This window comes from Garra rufa, chromosome 4 (assembly GCF_049309525.1).
Source record: "Garra rufa chromosome 4, GarRuf1.0, whole genome shotgun sequence".
NCBI lineage: Eukaryota > Metazoa > Chordata > Actinopteri > Cypriniformes > Cyprinidae > Garra > Garra rufa.
The window spans coordinates 21591590-21604446 of NC_133364.1; the positions used below are offsets into that span (position 1 = coordinate 21591590).

At 33.6% G+C, this 12857-nt stretch overlaps 1 protein-coding gene across 1 annotated transcript; it reads right to left on the reverse strand.

The window, feature by feature from the left end:
• Nucleotides 1-859: 859 nt before the first annotated feature.
• cep83 (centrosomal protein 83) lies at nt 860-11210 on the reverse strand. Its single transcript, XM_073838292.1, has 15 exons — nt 10996-11210; nt 10761-10911; nt 8493-8585; nt 8163-8294; nt 7831-8082; nt 6939-7070; nt 5951-6065; nt 5731-5875; nt 4830-4979; nt 4359-4434; nt 4088-4245; nt 2449-2578; nt 2245-2348; nt 1968-2136; nt 860-1826 (listed from the first exon to the last, which is right to left on the reverse strand). Exons 1-15 carry the CDS (start codon nt 11208-11210, stop codon nt 1653-1655), a joined length of 2196 nt encoding a protein of 731 aa, XP_073694393.1. The 3' UTR covers nt 860-1652.
• Between the last annotated feature and the right edge of the window lie 1647 nt (nt 11211-12857).

The window sequence follows — 12857 nt, forward strand, 5'->3', positions numbered from 1 at the left end:
GCGAGTTGCCTACCTCAACAGCATATCGTTCCGAGTCAGCATGATGGCTGAATTTGCTGCACAAACCTATAATGTTAAATAAAGCAACGTTTTGGGAAATGATAAACGCGTACAGGGCATCAGGTGCAGGATTTTACGTTTAAAGGCAGCAGCATTTGAATAATGTGAGAAAATTATAATAAAGATTTTGGTGAATTTAGGCAGGTGCAACATGGGACGTGCCAACACACTGTTATAATAATTCGTTACTATTTTACGTTGCCACATTCATATGAATTACCTCAACTTCATGTGTACGTTTTAGAACGATTTGCTTGAACCACTGGACAGTCATGCTTGCATAAAAATACTTAAATGTACGAATTCAACAAAACATAGTGCTGTCAAACGATTAATCGCATTCAAAATAAGTTTTTGCTTACATAATGTATGTGTGTAGTGTGTATATTTATGATGTATATAAATACACACATAGATATTTAGAAAATATTTACATGTATTTAGTGTGGTCACACGATTAATCACATCTAAAATAAACGTTTTGTGCATATTTATTATGTATATATAAATACACACATACATCCTATATTTAGAAAACAATTACATGTATTTACATGTATATATTTATATTTGTATGATATTATATATATTTGTAATATATAAAAATTTTCTTAAATATATATGTGCATGTGTGTGTGTATTTATATATACATAATAAATACACAGTACACACTCATATATTCTGTATTATGTAAACAAAAACTTTATTTTGGATGCGATTAATCACAATCATTTGACAACAATAAAATATATATAAAAATATATTTAATATATAAAAAACATATTTGTCTTGAATATATACATGCATGTGTGTGTATTTATATATACATAATACACACAGTTTTAAAATAAACTTGTATTTTGGAAGCGATTAATCGTTTGACAGCACTAATTGACATTTTCTCCCAAGATTCAAGTTTTGTGCCTTATGTTGTCTGGGTAGAACGCTTACTAGGTTTTGAGACAGCCATAGACTTGACTAAAAGCAAATTTTAACTATAAAATAAATTATCTGTTGTATTATGTATTTTTACCTACGTTTTTCCCCCCCAGTTCATAAAATTTTTACGTTCTTCATTGAGTTGTTCAGTCAGAGAGAGGACACAATGTTGTTTATTAAAAACACATTTCAGGGTGAGTGCTTTTAGAGACACGTTCGTCAAAACTAAATCATTATTTATCACAATAACCGCTGCATTTGAACTATGTTAGCCATACTGAAAGTTGTGATAAATGAGCCTCAATTTCATAAATCACAAACAGTCCAAAAACTGAAAAGGTGCTGTCACTCATTATAGATGCACATTTGGACATGGCTTCTCAAGATTGAAACATGTTTCAAATCATTTTCAATATGTACAACAAACACCTTTCAACACAAACCAACAATTTATGTAAACTTTAGAAACCCCTTCCCCCAGTTAAAAATACCACCTGAGGAATGATCAATAAATAATGCGACAGGTTTTTCTTAAAACATCTCTGACTTTTCTGTTGCAAAGCACCATGAGTCGTTTAAAAGAAAACAGCACACAAATGTCACAGTATGTTCGGGTTTTGGCACATGGTGAATGTAATCACACAGGTAGTGGTTAGGAAAGGTCTGGAAGGGCGTCCCGTGGACTTAAGAGTCTCTCTCTGTCTTTGTCTCTGTCTCTGTCTCTATCTAGAGGAGCAGCCAGCTCTTCCAGCTGCTGTTGCTGACTGTTTTCCAACTCCTCCAAGCGTCTCCGCAGCACAGACAACTCCCTCTGGTGCTGATCCTCCTGAGAAAGGAAATGCAGAAACGAGTGGGTTGAAGAGAGAGAAAAGAGAAAGAGGAGGATGGAAAAGCAACAGATTTATATTCTGGGTTTTGTTATGGCTGACAAGAGAATGTTCTTTGTGGATGGGATGTTTGCAGACACCTGTATGTTGGAGAAAATGGACTCTGCTGGGATGAGGAGGGATTGGGCCAAAGGGGTGGAGGAGGTCATCTGGTTGCCGAGCAGTAAACGACGGAACTCGTTGTGTCTCCTCTGCAGCTCTTTCAGACGCTTGCCGAGCTGAGCATGTTCTTCAGAGTATGAGGATTTCCTGAGCGCACACAGTAATAAAAATATTATAGAAAAAACATGCTTATATACATACTATTCTCTAAAGCAAAAGTCCCACGATAGTGTTATAAACTGAAAAAGGAAGTACTTTCTGGCTGTGCTTGCTTCAATTTCAAGTTCTTCAATCTTGGCTTCCAGGAGCTGAATCTTGTCTTGGAGTTTGTTTTCTTTCAGTTCTGTCATGGTTTTCCTCTGGATAAGAAAACAGACCAATAATGCACATTTAATAAGAATGTATCAACAAGGTGGAAAAGTTTAGGTTCCAAAAACAAGTTTGTAGAAATTAGATGACCTTTTTCTGTGCAAATGCTGCCCTCTGCAGGCGCTCTTTGGCCTGGCTGTATTTCTCCCGTAGTTCTGCTTCTGTTTCCTGCAGTTTGTGTTTCTCCTCCAACCATTCCACACGCCTTTCCTCCACCAACCTGTGACAATAAATTTAACAATTGATTTAACAATTTGCTGTTCATTACACTGTTACAATTTTTCATAGAACGAACAGAGTAAAATCAGAACTACGAATCATAAAAATAGATAAACTACTAATAATTGAAAAAAGGGAAGCAGGATAACTTACACTGCCTTTCAAAAGTTCGGGATCAGTATGATTTTTAATGTTTTTTAAAGAAGATTCTTATGCAGATTCTTATATAAAAAAAATAGTAATATTGTGAAATATTATTTCAATGTAAAATAACTGTTTTCTATGTGAATATATTTTAAAATGTAATTTATTCCTGTGATGCAAACCTACATTTTCTGCATCTTTAGTTTTCAGTGTCACATGACCCTTCAGAAATAATTATAATATGCTGATTTATTATCAAATAAAAAAAAACAGTTGTGCTGCATGATATTTTGTTGGAACCCTTGATACTTTTTTCAGGATTCTTTGATAATAAACAGTTAAAAAGAACAGCATTGATTTAAAACAGAAATCTTTTGTAACAATATAAACTGCCATTTAAAAGTTTGTGGTCAGTAAATTTTTATTCTTTTTTTTTTTTGAAAGAAATTAAAACTTTATTTACCAAGGATGTGTTAAATAGATAAAAATTTATAGTAAAGACTTAGTAAAGATAGTAAAGATTTCTATTTTAAATAAATGCTGTTCTTTTCGACGTTTTATTCGTCAAAGAATTCTGAAGAAAGAATCACAGATTCTTCAGCTATAATAAAAAATATTAAGCAGCACAACTGTTTCCAATATTGATAATAAAAGTAATAAATCAGCATATTCAGCATATAGATTGTGTGACACTGAGGAATGGAGTCATGGCTGATAAAAATTCAGCTTTGCATCACAGGAATAAATTACATTTTTAAATATAATAAAATAGAAAACCATTATTTTTAACTCTAATAATATTTCACAATATTATTAGTAAATAAATGCAGCCTTGATGAGCATAAGAGAATTAAAAAAAATCTTAAAAAAATCTTACTGATCCCAAACTTTTAAATGACAGTGTACATACATACAGAAAAAAAATCAATATCGTTTTTAGATACATTCAAGATAAAAATTCAGAAGTTGTCCTGTTTAGTTGAAAGTGAAAAGGAATAAGGAAGAAGTGGAATTCAGAATATACATCTAGCTAATAATATTAGCCAATGGCTCTGATATATTCACATATGATAATATGGTTTCATTTTTAAGATGATTTATTATAGCTGTCAGTACACAAAAAGAGATCTAATATACCATTATCAACAAATCACCCATATTTGTAATAGAAGGAATCATGTCTATCAAGAACTTTCATACAAGTTGAATCTTGCTTTGAAACCAACATTCATCTCAAGCCTCTAATCTGAAGAAATGCTAAATAGCACGTTTTGATGCTCGCTCAGCAAGCTGTCAGAATTCTCCGAAATATTTTTGGTTCTCATTTGACAGTAATACTAAGTATCCAGGTTAGGTTAAGGCGTACCTCTCAGCTTCCTGTTGGGTCCGTTCCATTTGTGTGCGAGCGCTTCGTAGGTCCTCTCTCACTCGCTCCAGACTTTCTCTCAGCCTGCTGTTGGTGTCCAGCAGCTCACTTTCCGAGTGCGACAGGGTTCCTATCTGTAGATTCAGCTCAGCATTTTGCTGATAAACACAATTTACAAAACAAGTTATTTGAGTTATATGATACATCATGACTTCCATCTCTATATAATGTGCGTCTCCTCCAGTAATTTCATTTATTTTCCAGCGCTTACTCGTCTCAGGTCTGTGTTTTCTGCTCTTGTGGTCTCAAGCTCTTCCAACTGTTGACCCTGCTGCTGAACTTTGGATCTGTATCACAAAAAATTAGACAGGATATCAAACCACAAAACCAGTCTTAAGTAGCACGGGTATATTTGTAGCAATAGCCAAAAATACTTTGTATTATTGATTTTTCTTTTAAGTAAAGATCATGTTTCATGGAGATATTTTGTACATTGCATACCGGAAATATATCAATTACCCTTAAAATTACCCTTATGACTAGTTTTGTTGTTCAGGGTCACATATCTTACTGTATACAGCTCTTGAGCATTTAGTAATTTCCTGTCACTTAGTTAAAGGCAACATAAAATAAATATTGTGAATGATACAACTTCCTTTCTCAATCAAGACCAGGAAGTTAAAAGGGTCTGTTTTAATTTTAAGTGGACATGAAGTATTAAACAAACCCTGAAGAAGCTTACCTCAGGTTTTGCAGTTCCTTACGAACGGATTCTTCGCCCAATTGTGCAGCACGGAGACACTCTTCCCACTCCTCTTTCTGAGAGTTACCTGTTGCCTCCTGAAGAGCTCTCTGCTGTTCAAGCTCAGATAAACGATTCTCCAGCTCCAGCCTGACGACAATGAAAAAAATCATTTGAATGTAGAAAATGCCAAGAAGCTTTGAATCAGTTCCTTATCTGATTTTAAAGGAGTATTCACTTCCAGATAATTCCTGATAATTCACACACCAAGATTTTCATGTCTTTCTCTCTTCAGTCGCAAAGAAATTAAGGTTTTTAGTTAAAACATTCCAGGATTTTTCTCCTTAAATAGTGGACTTCAATGGTGGCCAGTGGGATTACGGTCCAAATTGCAGTTTCAATGTATCTTCAAAGGGCTCTACACGATTCCCAGCCGAGGAATAAGGGTATTATCTAGCAAAACGTCCAGAGTTTTTCACCATACCCTACATTTTTAAACCAAAGAATCTTTTCAATGTGATTACATAATGAGTGAAGTTGCGGATGTTCGGACATGCATCGCAGAGTTAGTACAAGACGAGTATTTGTGGTTAAAAAGTGTATACATTTTAATTTTTTGTAGAAAATGACATTGTTTTGCTAGACAAGACTCTTATTCCTCAGCTGGGATCGTGTAGAGCTCTTTGAAACTACATTGAAACTGAAATTTGGACGTTCAACCCGCTGATCCCCATTGAAGTCCACTATATGGAGAAAAATCCTGTAATGCTATTCTCAAAATCCTTAATTTCTTTGCGACTGAAGACAGAAAGACATGAACATCTTGGATGACATGGGGTAAGTAAATCATCAGGAATTTTTTATTCTGGAAGTGAACTTATCCTTTAATAACAGTGCTTACTTTTCTTCCTGAAGGACGGCCATCTTGTGTATCTCCTCCTCTCTCGCTGCCTGAACCCTTCGCACCATCTCACGTTCTTTTTCAGATATCAACTCTTTATTTCTCTCCAACGCTGATTTCATGACCTCAATATCTGACTGTAGACCTAAGGGAGAGAAAGACATTCTGTTATTATTGTAAAGTAGGTTCCAAGAAAGTAAATGAAAGGCAAGATGTTTACCCTCTACTTGGCACTGCAGTGTATCTCGGTCTCTTTCTAGTTCTCCTTTGGCTCTGACACACTCTAGTTTTACGTTACTCAACTCCAACTTATGCGTGTGCTTCATCTCTTCAATCTGGCCAATAAAACACATGATTGACAATATATATTACTACAGATATTAGGGGTGTGCCAAAAAATCGATTCACAGAAAAATCTAGATTCTCATTTGCAACGATTCAGAATCGATCTGAAATGTCCAAGAATCGATTTAATAAATAAATAAAATCAGCTGGCTGTTCGCCTCCATTTTTGTAACTAGCCTATACTGGTCTGTACTGACAGTTTTTAAACGTAAGCGTGCGCAGCAAATCACTAAAACAAAGAGGAAGCAAATATGGATGAAAGGGAGATCCAATCAGCCCCGTCTTCACTTAAAGCTAAAGTTTGGCGTCATTTCGGTTTTTACCGAATGCCTGGAAGCACTGCGCTGGACATGACACACACAGTGTGCAAGCTTTGCAAAACGAAGACCAAGTACTTCGGCAGCACAACAAATGCGCGTGCTCATATTACTAGGCATCACCCGGAGCTCAGCGACACGGAGCAGAGTCAGCCGCCAGCTGCAGACCAACGCACACTGCAGTGCTTCACGAAACTCCCTGCCAACTCCGAGCGAGCAAAAAAAAAATAATAATTTTTGATAAAAGGCACTTCCCTGAGAATTTAACTTAATAAATGTGAAAAAGACACTTTAATGTCTCCGTTTGTCATTCTGTATAGCAAAGGAGATGAGAGTAGATCATGATCAGAAACCCGATTAGAAATCATTATGAATAAAATCGAATCGTTTTGAATCGAAAATCTTTTTGAATCGAAAATCGATTTTGAATTGAATCGTGGCCTCCAGAATCGGAATCGAATTGAATTGTGAGATGGTAAAAGATTCCCACCCCTAACAGATATCAAGTATGTGGTCATAAAAGTTACTCAGGCTGTGCTCACGCACCTGACTGTTGAGCGAGTTGATCTCCCTTTCGGCTTTGTGCAGTTTGCCTGTGAGGAGTGTGTTTTGTTCCTGAGAGAGACGGAGTTCACTTTCTGTCCGGTCCAACTGCATACGAATAGACTGCTTCTCTGCCTGAACACCAACAGAGGGAGAGAGAAAAAGGCGTACAAACATCTTAATAAAAATCTTTTATAAATCTCAAATATGATATGTGTATGTTAAATGTTGTGATATATACACATCACATATGAATAAAAACCTTAAAATGTGCCTATTTGATTACAGAAATGCAACAAAATATTTTTTTAAATATTGCAAAAAATATTCATGTTACATAGTTAATATAAAAACTGCAAAATCCTAAAACATAAATCAGAGACTTTTAATGTGGACTTCACTGAACATAAATCATTTATGTTATACTTAATACATATTTATGATATATATTCTATATGAAATATTTACATTATTTTTAAAATACGTCAAAAAAATGTGAAATCAACTGATACTTTCTTAGGGTACGTAGAAAAGTAGAAAAGTTTTTACATTTTTATAGATTTTATATCAAAGTTTTTTAGAATTTTATTGTACCAAAAAAAAAAAAAAATTCACAAATGATAATCAGGATTAAATGTTTCAGCACTAGGCCTTCCTCACTGAATTTTGTTCATTTTAAATGTATTATAAATATTTTTATAATATATATATATATATATATATATATATATATAGGATACTGCATTTTTTTTTTGCATCATGAGTATAAGTATTGCCCACTTTTCCACTGTTCCAATTTGTTTCTATTAAAAAATAACTAACAATTTTATTTTATATACTGACTTTGCCTCATCAAATCTTAATCTAACCAACAAAAATCTACAACTCTGCTCACCTCTAGGGCTTTTACCGCAGCCTGGGATTCAGCCAGTTGTCGGATCTGTATCCGCTGCACGTTTTCGGCTTGAGCACCTGAGTTATTTCTCTCTGCCCTGAGTTCAGTGACCTCTGCCTCCAGGCCTTTGAGCCGCTGGTGGAGTTGAGCTTTCTCCCTCAGCAGGGCTTCAACACGCTTCCCGTCCCGTGCAGGGTCTCCGCTCTGCAGCTGAGCTGCCAGATCCTCCTTATCACGCTCAAGTCGGGCCACCTGTACAATCACATATATAATACTCCATCATAAAGACACACTGCTGGGTCAAAACTCTATTTTAAAATTATGAAACATACATCAGCTTCATGCCGTATTCGTCTCTCCTCTAGGACTCGGGCATGCTCCTCTTTCTGGTGATCATACTCTGACTTGAGGAAAGTGAGGTCATAGCGGAGCTTATTATATTCTGACCTGTAATTCTCTGCTTCCTGTTAAAGTGAGAAATAGAAATGGACATTTTAAGATGAAACCTACATTCGTAGATACAAAAAGACAAAGAATTCATATTGTTTTCCATCTGTGATGGACAGGATTCTGGCTAGAGCATGTACTCAGGTGGTTGTCATGAGAACGGGAGCAAATAGATGTGAAGTGGGAGTCAGCTGGTGTGGAGGGGCATCTTTTACCTCCTGGAGTTTGTTGAAGCGTTCTCTGATGGGAGCCTCCAACTCCTGCTGCACCTGTGCTTTCAAGAGCTCCAGCCGCTGAGGGGTCAGCACCTTAAACACATGATCAACACAGCACAAAAGAGCTACTTTGTCAGCAAAATGTCAGATTCAAGCATATCTCTGCAGCACCCAAGATATATTCATATTAGATATATAATATATAAACTAAGTATATAATTGACTATAACCTAACTATAATATATATACTAACTGAAATAAAGTGTAAGTTGAAGTACTAAAATTACTAAAACAAAAATAATATAAAGCTAGATAGATATTATTTATTGCTAAAAAATTCATTTATTGTTATTGCTAACTAAAACTAAAACTATTAAAATATTTTTGGTAATTGCAATAAAACAAATACAATTTTAGGTAAAAAGAATTAAATACTGTCGTGGCAACAAATTGAAATAAAGTGTAAACTGAAGTGCTAAACTCATTTTATAGCTATTGTTAATTAAAACTAAAACTAATAAAACTATTTTTGGTAACTGTAATAAAACTGTAATAAAATAAAAAATAAAACAAATATTAGGTGAAAACCCTAACCCTAATTGAAATAAATTAAGTATAAATTTAAGTATTAAATTAATTAAAACTAAAATAAAATAAAGCTAAATAGACAACAAATTAAATATTTAAATTTTAAAAAATATATATATTAGGTGAAACATTTAAACTATAAAAATTTTAAATATAGCTAAATCATTAAAAAAAAGTTTTTATTGTTTTAAATAAATACATTGTTATTTTTAACTAAAACTATTAAAGCGTTTTGGTAATTGCAAAAAACTGAAATATTAAAATAAAATAAAATATTAGGTGAATTTTAAGTTAAATTTAAATACTGTTGTGGCAACTAACTAAAATAAACAAAGTGTAAGTTGAAGTACTAAAATGACTAAAACTGAAATAAAAAAGCTAAACAGAAATAATTGATTTATTGTTATTAATAAATGTATTAAATAAAACTAAAACTCTTAAAACATTTTTGGTAATTGCAATAAAATAAAATATTTGGTGAATTTTAAGTTAAATTTAAATATTGCTGTGGCAACAAACTGAAATAAATAAAGTGTAGGTTGAAGTACTAAAAATACTAAAACTGAAATTAAAAAATAAATAGAAATAATTTAATTCTTGTTATAAATAAATGTATTAAATAAAACTAAAACTATTAAAACATTTTTGGTAATTGCAATAAAATAAAATAAACAAATACAATAAAATATTACATTTAAAAAAAATTAACTTAAAAAAAAAATATATAGTTGTGGTAACTAACTGAAATAAATAAAGTGTAAGTTGAAGTACTAAAACTGAAATAAAATTAAACTAAATACAAATAATTTTATTTAATATTAAACTAAACAAAAAAATTACAAAAGCACATATCAAAATGACAGAAACTCAAAATGAAACTGAAACTATAAAACTGAAAGCTAACTAAATTGTACATAAATAAATACTAAAGTAAAACTGGTATCTACATAGTATGTATTACTTCTTTAAAGCTCTACATGCATTTATAAAAATCCTGTTTTTATTGATTTTCATGTCTGTGAACATAAATTAAAACCTTTTTGTAATTTCTAAAAAAAAAAAAGAAAAAAAAATCTAGACAAAGTGTGGTGACATAGTGAACATATTAAATGTGAGATTTAATTTATTTAATATTTCTCCTATTTCCTATATTTACATAAGTGTTATTCACAGTTTGGATTAATCCACAATTATTCCAAAATCTGGAAAATAGCCATAATAAAGATTATGTAGATGTGCAAACACTTTCATTGTATTTTAAATTATATGGTTTCAAACCTGTATGACTATTTTCTTCTGCTGAACACAAAAGAAGATATTTTGGGGTAACCAAACAGTTCCTGGTCCCCATTGGCTTCCATAGATTTTTTTCTGTATATACAAGTCAATAGGTACCAAGAACTGTTTGGTTACCAGCATTCTTCAAAATACCTTCTTTTATGTTCAACAGAAGAAAGAAAGTCATAGAGGTTTAGAACTGGAGGATGAGTAAAGGATGACAGAATTATCATTTTTGGATGAACCGACCATTTAAATACTGTCATATATATTCAGAAGTTCTCCTGATAATTCATTAGTACCAACTAGTATGTAAAACTAGTGTTTTATATAATACTTCTGAATGATATAATGAATATACGTGTTGCCTATATATGTAAAAAAGTGTAAAAAAATGTGTACCTGCAGTCTAAGCTCCTCTAGCTCCCGTGTTTTATCCAGCAGTTCTCCTCTGAACTCGGCCAGCAGCAGCTGCTGTTTCTCCTGAGAAACCTGGCGATCACTGAGCAGGCGTTTCAGTTCGCTCTGCGCCCTGGTGTATTCATCCTGCAATCTGTACATACAAACAAATTTGCTCAGCTTAACCCAACAATGCATCCCACAGAATACAGTATACACTCACAACATAGTCCCTCACCTGGTGTGCTCCACTTTCAAAGTCTGATAGTTGGTCTTGTGGTTCTCACAGCGCATTCTCTCATCAATAAGCATTTTCTGCAGCTCCATATCAGAGCTAGTGAGTCCTGTAGAGCCGCTCAGGAGGACTGTGGCTTTCCCACCTCCTCCTGCAGGCTCCAGGTTCGGGAACAGGGCAGATGCCTGTCCTAACGCTGGAGGGTTCATCTGGTCCATAGCAGAAAAAAAGAGTGAGGGAACAAAGGCAAAAGATTTTATACTGTTGCCTCCCCCAGAAATCACTAAAACCTCAAGATCTCAATCAACACAAATGACTACTTTAGCCAAGCAAAGTCAAGAGATGCAGCCGTGTGTATCTTGTCATCAGGACTGACTGTTTTAAATCACTTTTAAGAGCCTAGTTAGCAGGAACAAAGCATCTAATCACTACATGTGCAATACAAGAGTCCTTATTTGCTCCTCTGCTCTCAAGTGATTAGATGTGAAGCTCAGGCTGGTCTCCAGTGATTCACTCAGTGTTGTAGAAACAGACAAAACGCATAACGGCTTCCCATGTTGTCAAAGCAACTGAGCCACTCGGGAAACTAGCCCGAGATGAAGCATTTCGTGTTGTCTGTGAGGGCAAGTCAGAGTATACAGCTTTAACTTCTGCTATATTGAAATGTCATGCATACAGTGCTTGATAAACACTGCATTCTGCACGTATTTCGTAAGTAAACACTTCTGCTGAGCGTAAATTACCTCATGCGTTCAAAAATGTGCAAAACATAATAATACATTTGTGCTTTAGGGTAAAAAAGTAGATAATTTGAAATGCTGTTGTAAAGTTACCTGATCCAACACTGACAGCGACGCACTGTTACGTCTTGAGCATGATGGCGGACAGAGTCGCCTTTCAAAATAAAAGTCTTATTTTGACACTTTCCGTTATGCAGCGTTAACTAAATATTAAATATTAATAATATTTTGTTATATTTATATATCCATATTTTATTAAATGATATTATGATAAATATAAAATTTATATATATATATATATATATATATATATATATATATATAAGAATTATAAGAATTTTTAAATAATTTATTTGATCTAAAATACAGCAAAAGCAGTATTATTGTCAAATATTTTTTGCTATTTAAAATAACTACTTTCTATTTGAATATGTTTTAAAATGTAATTTATTTCTGTGATCAAAGCTAAATTTTCAGCATCATTGCTCTAGTCTTCAGTGTCACATGATCCTTCAGAAAGCTTGAAAGAAAATCTCGAATCCTTCAGAAAGCTTTGCTGATTTGCTGTTCAAGAAACACTTATTATACTAATAATAATAATAATAATAATAATAATTATTATTATTATTATTATTATTATTAACATCAATATTTAAAACAGTTGAGTACATTTTTTCAGGATTATTTGATGAATAGAAACATCCAAAGATCATTTATCTGAAATAAAAAGCTCCTGTAATATACAGTTGTGGCCAAAAGTTTTGAGAATGACACAAATATTAGTTTTCACAAAGTTTGCTGCTCAACTGCTTTTAGATCTTTGTTTCAGCTGTTTCTGTGATGTACTGAAATAATTACAAGCACTTCATACGTTTCAAAGGCTTTTATCGACAATTACCTGACATTTATGCAAAGAGTCAGTATTTGCAGTGTTGGCCCTTCTTTTTCAGGACCTCTGCAATTCGACTGGGCATGCTCTCAATCAACTTCTGGGCCAAATCCTGACTGATAGCAACCCATTCTTTCATAATCACTTCTTGGAGTTTGTCAGAATTAGTGGGTTTTTGTTTGTCCACCCGCCTCTTGAGGATTGACCACAAGTTCTCAATGGGATTAAGATCTGGG